The sequence below is a fragment of the Hyperolius riggenbachi genome, chromosome 1 (genome assembly GCF_040937935.1).
Source record: "Hyperolius riggenbachi isolate aHypRig1 chromosome 1, aHypRig1.pri, whole genome shotgun sequence".
Lineage (NCBI taxonomy): Eukaryota > Metazoa > Chordata > Amphibia > Anura > Hyperoliidae > Hyperolius > Hyperolius riggenbachi.
The window spans coordinates 86,043,625-86,058,624 of record NC_090646.1 but is presented as its reverse complement, the minus strand read 5'-3'; the positions used below and the strand labels follow the sequence as shown (position 1 = coordinate 86,058,624).

The 15,000-nt window shown below is 45.5% G+C and overlaps 1 protein-coding gene across 3 annotated transcripts in view; it reads right to left on the bottom strand.

Moving 5' to 3' along the window:
* CPZ (carboxypeptidase Z) overlaps positions 1–15,000 on the bottom strand; it is an 89,605-nt gene that overhangs the window by 12,787 nt on the left and 61,818 nt on the right. For all 3 annotated transcript variants that reach the window (XM_068267115.1, XM_068267107.1, XM_068267099.1), the window contains exons 7-9: positions 11,073–11,231; positions 9,873–10,008; positions 6,296–6,435 (exon numbers count right to left, since the gene is read on the bottom strand). In XM_068267115.1, the coding sequence (XP_068123216.1) occupies positions 6,296–6,435; positions 9,873–10,008; positions 11,073–11,231 (435 nt within the window). The remainder of the gene's footprint in view (positions 1–6,295; positions 6,436–9,872; positions 10,009–11,072; positions 11,232–15,000) is intronic.

Below are 15,000 nucleotides of genomic sequence, written 5' to 3'. Positions count from 1 at the left end.
CACAGACCTCGCAGTGGCTACCACGAATTCAGCTCGAGGTTAACACTCCTGGCTTGGTTTTTCCACTCCGAGCTGAACTCATAATTACCGTTAAGGATGTTAAAGTTAATGGGAAGCGCAAAAAAGACAATACTTACCTAAGGAAAGGGAAGGCTCTGGGTCCTGTAGAGCCTTTCCGCTCCTCTCACGGTCCCCTCGTTCCAGCGCTGTCACTGATCGATTGACTCTGTGCCGCTGCAGGAGGCTTCAGAAGTCTTCGGGAGCCGAGTTGACAGCTGCTCCATACTGCACGAGCACGTTCTCTTGCACGCTCATGCATGCACAGTACAGAGCCGCCCGTCTTTGGGAAAAGTTGGGCTCCCGAAGACTTACGAAGCCTCCTTCGGCAGGGGATTTGAATGGGGGAGCGATCGCTGGAAGAATCAGACCGTGAAAGCAATGGGAAGGCTTTATAGTACCTGGAGCCTTTCCTATCTTTAAAGAGACACTGAAGTGAAAAAAATTATGACTTAATGATTTGTATGTGTAGTACAGCTAAGAAATAAAACATTAGGAGAAATGACACAAGTCTAATATTGTTTCCAGTACAGGAAGAGTTAAGCTACTACAGTTATCTATGCAAAAGAGCCATTGAGCTCCACGACTTTCAACGTCTTCTGAAGCTTGTTATCTCAACTGTCAGCTGTTAAATTTTCTTTTTCTATCCAGAGGACAATTCAATAGTTCGCTAGCCTGCTTTGGAAAATCATTTAGATTAGAGTATTAGAGAATGATGCAATGTTATGAAAAAAAAAATTATCCATACTACACAACCAATCCATTATATCATTTTTTTTTTTTTTTTTTTTGCTTCAGGGTCTCTTTAAAGGGGTTCTCTTGACCTTTTTAAAAACAAAAACTGCCACTTACCTGGGGCTTCTATCAGCCCCCTGCAGCTGGAATGTCCCGCACCGTCATCTTCCGATGCGCCATTCCCCGCCGCCGGCATTGGTGTAATTATTCGTCTAACTAGGCGAATAGAAGTGTGGCTTTGCGGCCCTGGGAGCTTGCTGTGCAGGACCAGTAAAGGTAAAGTTTGTACTGAGCACGCGGCCACAGCTGCTCAGCCACACTTCTATTCGTCGATAGAAGCCCCAAGTAAGTGGCAGTTTTTGTTTTTTAAAAGGTCAAGAGAACCCCTTTAAGTATCTGTTTGATTTTTGTTTTTGAACTTCCCCCCATGTACATTAAAAGATATTTACTAGCCTTTTGAAATCTACATAATGTTGGAAAACCAAAAATCTTGGCTTCCATTTGCACTATGCCCCATGTTGGTGCAATGCACTGTTCCTGAGTTACAAGATATTGAACTAGGGGGTCCAGTGCACCTGGCTGCCAGCAGTAGTGATTGCCCTGCTTAGGAGAACTCATGGAGAAGCATGTGATTAGTTTTATCAGCTGATAGATTTGTAAGGTTCTGATTTGCTGGTTCTGATCATGTGTTAAACCAGGAAGTCATCCTTGCAAATCTATCAGCTGATCAAACTGATCACATGCTTCTCCATGTAAGCAGGGCCATCCCTAGCCAGCAGCACTAATGTAGAAAGGGAAAAAGTCTGTGCTTAGGATATCCACCTAAAAAACTAAAATCAATAAAATTGCAAATGTAGTTCGCGATCCTAATACTGCTGTGCATTGCAATATATAAAAAACAATCTCAGTCAAAGATCGCGCTCACAATCTTATACTGTATATAAGGAGATAAACTATGTCACAGTCCGTAATTGGAACAAGTCCAATGTTCCTCCAGGCTGGGTTCCCACCATAACAAGCTGGAACTCACTGTTTACTGTTCCTTTAAAAAAGACTCTCACGTCACATGCAATAAAAAAGAGAAGGCAGTCTATTTTTGTAGACAGTATAGTACCTAGGTACCCATCCAAATTGTTGGCTAAATTGCTGCTGCTCACTAAAGTTGTCTGAACTGCAGGCTCGATTAACGTCACAGGAGCCTATTGGCACAGATGTCTTGGCGAGCCTACAAACCCCCGCTGAACCGCACCACAAGTGTGCTAGCTGGTCCAGCTGTCACTTCTCCCTTACTTCCATTATCAGTCATAGGTAGCTACAGGTACCCCTTTGTACTAGGTAGCCAGAGGTACCCTCAGTATTAAGTTGCATAGGGAAGGAGGGAGGGAGGCACTCAAGGAGCATAGTGAATCGCCTTTCTATCACCAGGCGCCTGTAGGCACAGTGCCTTATGGTAAATCGAGCCCTGCTGAACAGGTTCCAACCAAAGGCTAGGCAAGTTACTCAAAAACGTTAAGGAGAACCGCAAAAATTTGGTGTGGTGGGCATAAAAAACCAACATGATCACGGCTGTAATAAACTTGTAGCAACGGCCGGATTTGTGGAAAAAGTGCATGGTCTCCCTTGCAGCATAACACATTCAAGATGAATCCTTTAAATTTTAGTATGCTGAACCAAAGCCACTTCGCTGCAAGGTTGCAGAAAACAATTTGTATCCTAACAAACATGTTAAGACATTTTATAATATCCTAAGATTTACTCCTGTTGGACTCAAAGTGCTCAAGAGCTGCAGCTACTAAGGGGGCACTCAAGGGTTCACCCTGCAGTGTTCAAAAGTCCTGCCCAAGGACTTCCTACTCAATAGGTACTGACCCTGGTCTCTCATGTCAAAAGTAGGGCTCTTAACCAGTACACTATCCAGCCACTTTTTTTGTATCATGCAATGTTTTGTGAACCATAAAATTATTAGAATATGTGGGCTTAGGTATGACACCATTAACTTGGCTCATGGGAGCGAATAATAGAAAAGAAATTTATTAGAAAAGAGTCCATATTTGGGAAAATTGTTCTAACAGCAGGCATGGACAAATGAATATGGAATTTGGAAGCCGGTCTGTCCAATCTAAAAGCCAGCAAGACATTTTTAGAACCTTTCTCCTTTAATGACAATTAAATACTGTATATGCCCGATGCTAAGAGCAGGTCATGAAGACATCTTTGTTTGGATCACCACTTACTATGTAAAGTACTTATCTACCAGAATCTTCCCAGATACAGTATAGGTTTCATGTTCATGGCTTTTCCTCCATCCTAACCTGCTCTGTTTCATACACTGAAAGTATTGTAGACAAAAAACAAGCAACATGATTGCTGCAGCCACTGCTTGTGGTGTAAGCCCTGCAGCAAAGGCTGGTGACCAGCTAATAAATCCCCATGTGATACAGATTAATTAGGTCAGCTAGAAATTGGGAAATTGGGAAGTGATCAAATGGCAGTATAAAATTGTACAAGATTTTTTCCAAGTAACCCAAGTGCTCCACCAGACATTGCCCCTACATCACACAAAGGACACTCCATTTTTTTATTTTATTTTTTTAAAGCGGATCCGAGATGAAAAACTAACTATAACAAGTACGGTAACTTGTCTATATATGTTACCTAAAGTTTAGATAGTTTACACAGCAAATCTAGCTGCAAAAATCTTTAATAGAATATGATTATTTCTTCCTGTGATACAATGACAGCAGCCATGTTGTTTGTAAACATTACACACAGGCAAGCTTATCTGCATCTTGAGCAAAAAAACCTAATCCCCCCTCCTCCTACAACTGCCTCTGATATCAATGGCTAGTAACACCACCTCCTCCGCATGCCCAGAATGAGCTCCCATGAGCCCTTGCTACTGTCTGAAAGTGCCTTGGCTCTGAAAACCTGTGGGCGTGGTTTGTTTAGTTTATAGGGAATTAGAGTATTAAAACAAAAAAGTATTCGGCTTGAGGAATGCCCTATAAACAATAGGAAAGGAACACAATTATGCAATGAGTAAAAGTTCATCTCGGATGCACTTTAAGTGAACCTGAGACGAGAAGTGTCTCAGGCTCCATACTTACCTGGTATGAAACAGATAGCTTCCAGGGACGGGAGAGCGGTGGGGGAGCGCGCCTGGACAGCCGCACATGCGCGACAGAGAGCGATTCGTCCAGGCTTTCAGGGACAATTGCAGGTGACAGGAGTCACCCAGGGAAATGGTGAGGGACGAGCAGCCTCAAGGGGGCTTAACCTCCTTGCCGGTCTAAAAAATTCGGCAAGGAGGCAGCGCCGCACTTTTTAATTTTTTTTTTTTTAAATCATGTAGCGAGCCCAGGGCTCGCTACATGATAGTCGCTGAGCGGCGGCATCCCCCCACCCACTCCGATCGCCTTCGGCGATCAGAGTATGCAGGAAATCCCGTCATGGTCGTCAGAGGGAATCCCGATCCGCCCCTTAGCGCTGCCTGGCACTGATTGGCCAGGCTGCGCAGGGGTCTGGGGCGGCTCGGCGCGGCGGGTAGCGGCGAATCGGCGGCGATCGCGTACTACACGCAGCTAGCAAAGTGCTAGCTGCGTGTAGGAAAAAAAATTATGCAAATCGGCCCAGCGGGGCCTGAGAAATCCTCCTGCGCAGGTTACCTCGAACTGAGTTCGGGATAACCGGCAAGGAGGTTAAGGAAGCCCCAGGTAAACATTATACCAGAGACACTTCTCCTCTCTGGTACACATTAACTGCTCTGGCTATCCAACTAGTCCATGTGATTTCCAACAATGTTGGAAAGATATGAGTGGGGGTAGTGGTATCTAGTTGTTCCGTCAAAGAAAAATTCCACAAAGTATCATTGGATTCAGAATTAAATAGGTATAACATATTTTTTTCTGTTCGTTTGTTCAAGTTATCAGCATACAAACTGAACTTTGCACTTCACTGCATTGTATTTTTGCACATGAATCAATGTCATTGTCCCCTGACGAAGCCCCTCTAGGAACAAAACATGTTGAAATCTGAGATGTATTTATATGTATAGGGCAATAAGGATGGTTTGGAGGGATTATCACTGACAGTATACTGTCTATAGCAGAGAACATTCAGAACAGTCGTGCAAGACCCTCTCAGACACCTCCCTTAGAGATTATGAGGCAATACTAGCAGTGCTGCATGTTTGTATGTATGGTGGGTCCTTTGCATCTCCGTCCATCATAGTGCACCGGTGCCAAAGGTATCTTTTGCCGTCCCCTCAACCCAAATACTGTCTGCACTTTCGTTTGATTCTTGTCTACACAGCACCTGCATGTTTTGTCAGCCCAATAACTACCATATTTTATCATACCAATTAGAAGCTAAGTTTTATATTCTTTAAGCAGGCTTTCAGTCGCTCCACTTTTAATATTGATTGCCCGATACTTATCGCTCCACTTTTAATATTGATTGCCTGATACTTATAGGATAGTTCTTGTCCTATAAACTTCTGAATTAGAGATTTAATCAAAGAATCGGATAGCTTGACTGACATATTCATTAAACCTAAATTCCATAAAATGACAGGATTATACACAGCATTGCCATCCAGCGACCACTGTTGCTATTGCCTGGCAACGCATTTGTAAAAACTTAATAGGACATAGCAGTTCCACGCTCTTAGGCACTTTTTTTTTGTAAACAGAATTACCTGGATTTATACTGCCTCTTATCGCAGCTTTCATAAGTCTGGCCCGTCTATCCCATGCAGAGCAGGATCATCCAGCAAGCAACTTAGGCAGGTGCTTGGGACCTAGTCGGTGTCAAGGGGCCCAACAGCCACCTTCCTTGACCTCTCTCCACTTCAGCTTACCAAAAGGACCATATGGGGGCCCCAAATCTACTACTTGGCCTAGGGCCCCATTACATCTTAATCCATCTCTGATCCCCTTGTGCACGTGGATTTAAGCCATTGCATTTTGAAGCAATGCCTGAGTGGACACCTCAGCAGAACGGCCTGCACTTCAGGCCTGGGTGGTGCGTAATAAATGAGCATGTCACAGGAACTCGATGTGAAAGTATGCTGTAGCTTTCATTGCAGAGAGGGGTCTCTCTGACAACTGATGCTATTTGGAAAGAGATGAAATAGAATCCCCGATGGTGCGGAGGAATGTTAGACTGGCAGTATTCAGGCCGAGGAAAAGAATAATGACACAGGTTGTATCTGGAATTTGTTTCCCTTACATGGTGATTTCTTGTTTTTTTTCCATAAAGGTTTGAATTACTGGATCCCCTCCCTCTTCCTCTGCCCTGTACATTGGCCTGAACGTCACAAACAAGCAAGGACAGTCCATGAATGGAGCAATCTAGTACTTCCTCCGCATCGGTGATTAGCCCGCTTCCCTCCGTCCCGCAGCGCACCCCCTCCTGCCCCAGCCGCATTCACATGGACTGAGAACTGACAGACAGCTGAAATATTGTGTCATAACTCAGCATGCATAAAAACTGCGCACTGTACCATTTCAATTAAGCTCAGCAGAGATTCTTTATTGTCTTGCCAGGCCGTATACAGTTCGTCCTCAACCGGGTACTTCTCACATCCCAGCTCCAGGGTGAGTTCAAAACAATTTGTGTGGAGATAGCTGAAGTCTGACATTCCTGGAAGAGAAGAGGATTGCATGAAGCCAGCGTTGACATATCATAGAAAGCGTGCACGGAAAAAAGGGCGCCGTGAAAAAAGGGCCCGGCTGGATAACGAAATGGCACCGGATGGATAAAGAAATCTGATAACGATAAACATTGTTGTCAAACTTGGTTAACGATCAATACCGTTGTTAAAACAGACGGGAAATAATAACCAAAATATATTAACGTTAAAAATCGTTCGGTAATTCAACAATACAACTTAACCCAACCCTACTCTCACACAGAACCCTCCCCTGGTGGTGCCTAAAACTAACCACTCCCCTGGTGGTGCCTAACCACCCTTCCAATTCTCCCCAGTGCCTAACCACTCCCTTGTCGGTGACTAACCCTAAACCCCATCCCCCCCCCCCCCCTGTGGCGCCTAGCCCCCTCCTCCCCCCCCCCCGGTGTTGCCTAAAACTAACCGTCGCCCGGGTGGTGCCTAACCCTAACCACTCCCCCTGGTGTTGCCTAACCCTAACCACTCCCTCTGCAGAAACCCCCTTTTTCACTTAGAAAGTATAATATCTTTGAGAACATAAAATATGTACATACAAACGAAATAATATGACAAAAACTATAACGTTGCAAGCTTCTAAAACGATAACTTACTTCAAAAACTTTAATGTTCTGATGTTTTAACGATATTTATCATGGCACCCTTCTTTCTGTTTTTTTCGCCGTATTAACAATAATTGCATTAGAGTCTATAATGACACCCTTTTCGTCCACCCTTCTCCTGCGCCCTTTTTTTTCCTGCTCCCCATACAAATTACTCAAAATATGCGAAGAGAGTAAAAAACAGGGGGGTTGCTATTTCCTTAAAGGGTGCCTGAGATGGATTTTCTTGGTGTATTTATACTTACCTGGGCCTTCCTCCAGCCCCAGGAGGTACGTGGGGTCCCTTGCCGTTCTCTCCGGCCACTCTGTTTTCTAGTAATCCCCCCAGTCGTGCGCTTCTGCACATGCACGGACCGCGTGCGTACCCCCTCCGTGCTACTGTGGCAGAAAGCGAGAAAGGGGGTGCATGCGCAGCCCCCAACTGTCATGTGAACCAGTGTTTGTGGTTTTAAATTCTTTTTTTTTAATTCTTTTTTTTTTTTTTTGCAGCTTCCAGGATGCGGGTGACAGGTGAGTGGTTAGGGAGGGACCCCTGTGGGAGGGATGCCTGCACAGGGCGATCCTGATGGCGACATCATTTATGATTACGTCCAACCAAAGCCTCCCGCCTGAATGCTGCCTAATTTATGCAATTCCTGCTAGATTTGGTACGACAGGCAAAGGTTGTATAACCTGATTGGCTGACAGGCACCCGCTGACCAGATAAAGGTAGGAAATTGCTAGAGCTGGGAGTGAGCAATATGTGTGTGTTGCATGCACAGCCAGCCATATCACCGAGCGGGATTATAAAAGAACATAACCCCCGGAGAGGATGGCAAGGGACCCCATGCACCTCATGGGGCTGTAGGGATTCCCAGAAAGTATAAATACACATCTCAGGTTTCCTTTAAACAGGGTTGTATATAACTTGAACTTAATATGAATGTTGTTGTCCCTCCTTCTGTGAGTAAGAATGACACTTCACACTCTTAAAGCAGACCCCTGAAGTAAAAATAAAAACCACACACTCAGCACAGGCAGATGAAGTTATAACAGAGTAGCAGGAAAAAATGTATAAAAACTGACTACTCGTGCAATAAAAGCCAGGTTTTGTTGGTTTGCCACACCCCCTTTCTGGAAAATGTCCCTTTGCAAAGACTGCTAAAAGATTGTGTGTGGGAGGGGCATCATAGTGTGGCCTTAGAGGTACTCTGCTTCTACCTGTAATACTGAGCCAGCCTATCACTGAGAGGAGAGAGGGAGAGAGGAGTAGTGCAGTGCCAGCCACAATATGTTGCATTCCAGAGCTGCCACAATGCCTCCCTTCTACTAAACAGGGCTACACTTGTTTTATTGCTCAAAGGTGGATCAGCGCATCACCAGGCCGCCTCCGAATGGCCACAAACGTTTGTAGTTTCTTCAGGGGGCTCAGCGCACCTCTGATTGGTGGCCATTTGGAGGCGGCCTGGTGATGCCCTGATCCACCTTTGCGCAATTTTTAATTTTTACTTGGTAGCGCACCAAGGCTATGCATATGCATCATTTAGGATTATTTAGTGATAGGGCCTCTCCCATAGGGGATGACTTCTTTGCAGTGGGAGGGATGAGTACCTAATAAGTTGCATGCAAGCCATTACGGAAACCAACCTCCTCCAGTGGTAGACAGGTGCATTTTATTTGAATGCTGGGTGTGTATTTTATCCCACTAGTGGGGCTTTCACTCTCATGCAGGTAGTCATAAGGATGCAATCTGTTTTTAAGTAACGTTGTTCCTTTCCTCGCCATACACTTGTTTTATGACTCTTATGAGATGGGCCCCAAGGCCGTGAAGGGCACCAAGGGGAGGCAAGGGAAGGGGTGTGAACATTGGGGGTTCCATCAAAGTTTCGAAGGGGGGCCCATGAATTGCAGTTATGCCACTGGAATGGAGGGATTTGTTGTTGCAGATTTTCCCTTTTCGGATGTATATGAACATACAGCAGGCCCTACTTCTTGCCCTCAACTCAGATGTCCTGAGTGCCTTCCTCAAGCTATATAGATTTCTGCTGATGGGAGCCTCTTGGGGGATCGCTACACTATGGAAGTCCAGCACCCTTTCCATACAACTAGTAAAAGACAGGGTAGATGTCATTATGCCAGCCTGGACCTTTCACATACATTTTACTCTATTTGGGAGGTAATAGCTTACTTATAGAGGTATTCATTCTAAGCTTGTGTAGTTCCCTTCGGAAATTGGTGCTACTTTTTCAAAACAGTCCTGATTTTGTTTAATGACTTAAAGGACGACTATCTTATCCAAATTCACAATGAAAAAGGGGCGCATTATTTGTGCCTTAAATACCGAATTTTTTTTATCACCTACAAGTAGCTGGTGATATAATTTGCTTCAAGTTGACTTAAATGGAGTCTGGAGGCTTAAATGCTGTGTTTGATGGACTTAAATTAAATTTTGGGGGGACAATTTTTTAATGCATCTTTTTTTCCGCATGTTTAATTTGAATGCCTGTTTACACCTGTTATCTTTTTTCCGCAATATACCCACATGCAGAAAACATGCGGACAAATTTTAGTGAATGTGGAAAAAATGCGGACATTACTGCTGCCGGTAATTTAGCGGTACAAAATCCTTTACCGCATGCCTGATTGTGAATAGAGCCCATTGTGACACAAATTTCTGGCAGATTTGAGCGAAATAATCAAAAGCGCCGAGAATCCAACTGCAAAATCGATAAATGCGAAGATTCCTTAACATACATTTGCTAATGTAAAGTTTACACAAATGTGGGATTTTGTAACCAAGGCAAACCTACCTCCACTGAAGCTGTACCACTCCGCACCATTAATTATGCTGCCTTTGTTGACAAAATTTCCCCCGCAACGTTCTGTGGATTTGTCCGACATTTTGACGTGTGAAGCAACGTAAGTCTTCGCTAGCATCTGAAATACCTGAAGCAGAAGGAATACGAGAGCTAGTGAGAAAATGAAATACATATTATGTTTTATAATATAACAGAATCTATTATTTTTCACCTGTAAAAAGCAAAGCGCTGCTTAACGAAAACCTGTAACAGAAAAAAGTGCCCCTGGGGGGTACTTACCTCTGGAGGGACCACCATGGAACGGAGGAGGACGGGGGAAGTCTCGATAGGATCCAGAGGCTTCCACTTCCCGAGGTAAGTACCCCCCAGAGGCATTTTTTTTAGTCTGTTTAACTACTTCACTGAGGGGTGCACCAGAGCAATTTTCACCACTCCTTCCTTTCATTCGCCAATAACTTTATCACTATGAATCACAACGAAATGATCTACACCTTGTTTTTTTCCACCACCAATTAGACTTCGCTTGGGTGGTATGTTTTGCTAAGAATTATTTTATAGTAAATGCATTTTAAGGGGAGACAGTTGACATGTGACAGTTGTCATATGACATGACTATGTACTCTATAAAGTGCCACAGAAGATATCAGCTGTATATAAATACATAATAATAATAATAATGCCATTCAGTTAAAGAGACACTAAGGCGAAAAAAAAATTATGATATTATGATTTGTATGTGTAGCACAGCTAAGAAATAAAACATTAAGATCAGATACATCAGTCTAATTGTTTCCAGTACAGGAAGAGTTAAGAAACTCCAGTTGTTATCTCTATGCAAACAAGCCATTAAGCTCTCCAACTAAGTTAGTCGTGGAGAGGGCTGTTATCTGACTTTTATTATCTCAACTGTTCCTGGACTATTTACTTTTCTTCTGCTAGAGGAGAGGTCATTACTTCACAGACTGCTCTGAAAGAATCATTTTGAATGCGGAGTGTTGTGTAATCTGTACATATTAGAGAATGATGCAATGTTAGACAAAACACTATATACCTAAAAATAAAAGTATGAGAATATTTTCTTTGCTGCTAATCTTCTAGTAATTATTCATAGTACACAACCAATTCACTATATCATATATTTTTTTCGCTTCAGTGTCTTTTTAAGTAGCATGCACAGCCCATTGCTCTTACCTTCTCATCTGGAGTGGGAGAATACATCTTTTCTTCCAAGGGATGTTTGGAGAAGTCAAAGGGATAACTGACAACCAGGTCACCCCCGTGTAGACTGCCAGACAAGACAAAGGGGATCTGCCTCATCCATTTCATCACTGCTTTTGTCTCTGGAGCTACCTGATTGGGTAAAGACACAAATACCATGACTAAAGAGAACAGGCGAAAAATACATCCCATCACTTTAGATACAGTTAATGTTTTGCCTCTTTTACATTTGACAAAAACAGTATTTAGGAAATGAGATTCCACTTTCACATGATCTGTTTTATTCTGTGGTTTATAAAATGAGCCAGATCAAGCACAAGGCAACCAAGGTGAGTGCCTTGGGCCTAGTCTGTAAGCAGAAGCTGCTACTTCTGCCAAAGCCGACCACAAACTCACCTGAAGGAAAGGCATGGAGGCAATAATCCAGCAAATTTGTATTAGATGGATCAATATTGCTGTTTATCAAGTGTTACATTCCCCTGGTCATATCAGATCATAGTGAGGGCTGCTTAGTGTGGTATGCAAAATCCTGGCTGTGTAATTGCAGTCGCATTGCATGCATCTACAGTGAGTGTTTTATTTACTTATATCACCTATAAACTGCCTTTATTAAAGGGAAGTTCTCACTGCATGAAACAAACACACAGCTTCTAATTTAATGACCTCTCACTCTGTATAAATATGACCCAGGCACGGGCTTAATCCTTTTCTAAGGCCCCATTCACACTTGCGGTTCGAGTCCGCAAGTGTCCGGGGGTCCGGGTCCCGCAAAGAGACAGTACGGGTCTCTGCGGTGGCCACAAGGCGGCACAAGTTGCGGATCCGGAATGTAGCAGTTCCGGCTACAATAAAGTAGCCGGAACTAGATACTTTGCAGTGCCAGAAAGGCACCGCAAGCATGGGGGATACCGGCGTGTAGGGGGATGCAACAAAGTGGCGGGCGCAGAACAGTGGCGGGGTTACTCGCTTGCCAGCGGGTCCTGCGCACGTGTACTACCTACTTCTTTCTCCTTCCTGCTCTTGCTCTCCATCTCCCTGAAACAGCGCCCAGGGGGTTACAAGAGGATTGAATGCAATGACAGGAAGAAAAAAGAAGTACATATGCAAACAGGATCCCCAGCAAGTGAATATTTGTTAACCCCCGCCGCTGTGTCCCCCCTCACCTGGCTCTCTATACCAGCTGCAACTATCCTGGCTACACCTATCCCTGGCTACCTATACTGCAGCCACCTATGGTATTACTGACTTTACCTTTCCCTGGCTACCTATGCTGCGGCCACCTATTATTGGCTACACCTATCCCTGGCTACCTATACTGCAGCCACCTACGGTATTACTGACTTTACCTTTCCCTGGCTACCTATGCTGCGGCCACCTATTATTGGCTACACCTATCCCTGGCTACCTATACTGCAGCCACCTACGGTATTACTGACTATACCTTTCCCTGGCTACCTATGCTGCGGCCACCTATTATTGGCTACACCTATCCCTGGCTACCTATGCTGCGGCCACCTACTACTGGGTACACTTATTCCTGGCTACCTATGCTGCGGCCACCTATTATTGGCTACACCTATCCCTGGCTACCTATGCTGCGGCCACCTACTACTGGGTACACTTATTCCTGGCTACCTATGCTGCGGCCACCTATTATTGGCTACACCTATCCCTGGCTACCTATGCTGCGGCCACCTACTACTGGCTACACCTATCCCTGGCTACCTATGCTGCGGCCACCTATTATTGGCTACACCTATCCCTGGCTACCTATGCTGCGGCCACCTACTACTGGCTACACCTATCCCTGGCAACCTATGCTGCGGCCACCTATTATTGGCTACACCTATCCCTGGCTACCTATGCTGCGGCCACCTACTACTGGGTACACTTATTCCTGGCTACCTATGCTGCGGCCACCTATTATTGGCTACACCTATCCCTGGCTACCTATGCTGCGGCCACCTACTACTGGCTACACCTATCCCTGGCTACCTATGCTGCGGCCACCTATTATTGGCTACACCTATCCCTGGCTACCTATGCTGCGGCCACCTACTACTGGCTACACCTATCCCTGGCTACCTATGCTGCGGCCACCTATTATTGGCTACACCTATCCCTGGCTACCTATACTGCAGCCACATACGGTATTACTGACTATACCTTTCCCTGGCTACCTATGCTGCGGCCACCTATTATTGGCTACACCTATCCCTGGCTACCTATGCTGCAGCCATCTATTATTAGCTACATCTATCCCTGGCTACCTATGCTGCGGCCACCTACTACTGGCTACACCTATCCCTGGCTACCTATGCTGCGGCCACCTACTACTGGCTACACTTATCCCTGGGAACCTATGCTGTGGCCATCTACTACTGGCTACACCTATCCCTGGCTACCTATGCTGCGGCCACCTACTACTGGCTACATCTATCCCTGGCTACCTATGCTGCGGCCACCTACTACTGGCTACACCTATCCCTGGCAACCTATGCTGCAGCCACCTACTACTGGCTACACCTATCACTGGCTACCTATGCTGCGCCACATATTACTGGCTACACCTAACCCTGGCTACCTATGCTGTGGGCACCTATTACTGGCTACACCTATTCATGGCTACTGATACTGGGGGCACCTATACCTAACTAGCTATACTGGAGGCATCTATACCTGGCTACCATAGGGGGGGGGGGGGGGGGGGGAGTGGAGTTCTGTAAAGACAGAGCCAGAGATTTGGGCACAGCCAGTGCTGCCTTAGGCCTTAACAGGAATTATGGCTATAGCGGCGCTCAGTGAGTAATTTAGTAATTTGGGCGCCATCAATAGACAAGAGCACAAATTACTATAAAAGCACTGTAATAGCTGGAAGCCGAATTACTGTACATATTTCACCACTATCCATGGTAACCTGGAGGAAGAATAGTATTAAATGCCGCCAGGACTTTTGTAGGAGCAAGGTGAACAGCTTTACCCTGTCCCCAAATCTCCCGGTGGCTTAAGGCCCATACACACGGGGTACGGCCGTCGCTGCAGCCACGTGGCACGCGTGTGTTGCGGCGACAGGTCGCCGGTGTGTATAACGCGCGCGCCCCGATCCGTCGCCCGTCGGAGCTGTCGCCAGGCGATTGACATGTTCAATCGCCGGCTACAGCTGTCGCCGCGACTTCGCCGGAACTGTCGCTAGTCCCGCGTGAGTACGCGGGCTAGCGACAGGAGACCTACGCGAGTGAATGGAGCATCCGGCCGGGGGATGCTCCATTCACAAACAGCTTCCGCCGCGTCTCTGCCTTTCTGGCGAGACGTGTGGACAGCTGTCGCCGGCAGGGAGCTGTCGCTCCCTGGTCGCGTGTATGCATGCAACGGGGGACAACTGTCCCCCGTAAGTATGTAGCTTTAAGCATATGTATGCCAAGGGAGTAGGGCATATCTGGCTACCATACTGGGGTGGGGCACATTATTTAATGTAAGGGGGGCCGGGTCAAAATAATAAAATAATTGTATAATACCGTATACTATGATACCGTCATACTGTGGTATTTTTTTTTAGACAGTTATCATACCGTTGCAACCCTACTCCTGTCCATGTTTCCTGGGCCACTAATGGTATCTCCAATGAAGATTCTTGGGGATACCTGAAGATACGTTTGAAAATAGCACCCAGCTTATTTTTAGTTGGACAGTTATAAAGTGATAACAGATTCGCACCAGCAGGACTATGTGCATTTGGTGGTAACCATGTGGGCATGGGGATCCAGCCTCACTACAGTCATCAGCAGTACGGCGGTGGAATGGGTGCCTGACGAGATTGATTAGTGGAAGTGAGGTGGGCTGGGAGCTGGAAACTGAGTTATAATTATTTAGTATTTATATAGCACAGGCATCTTCCGCAGCG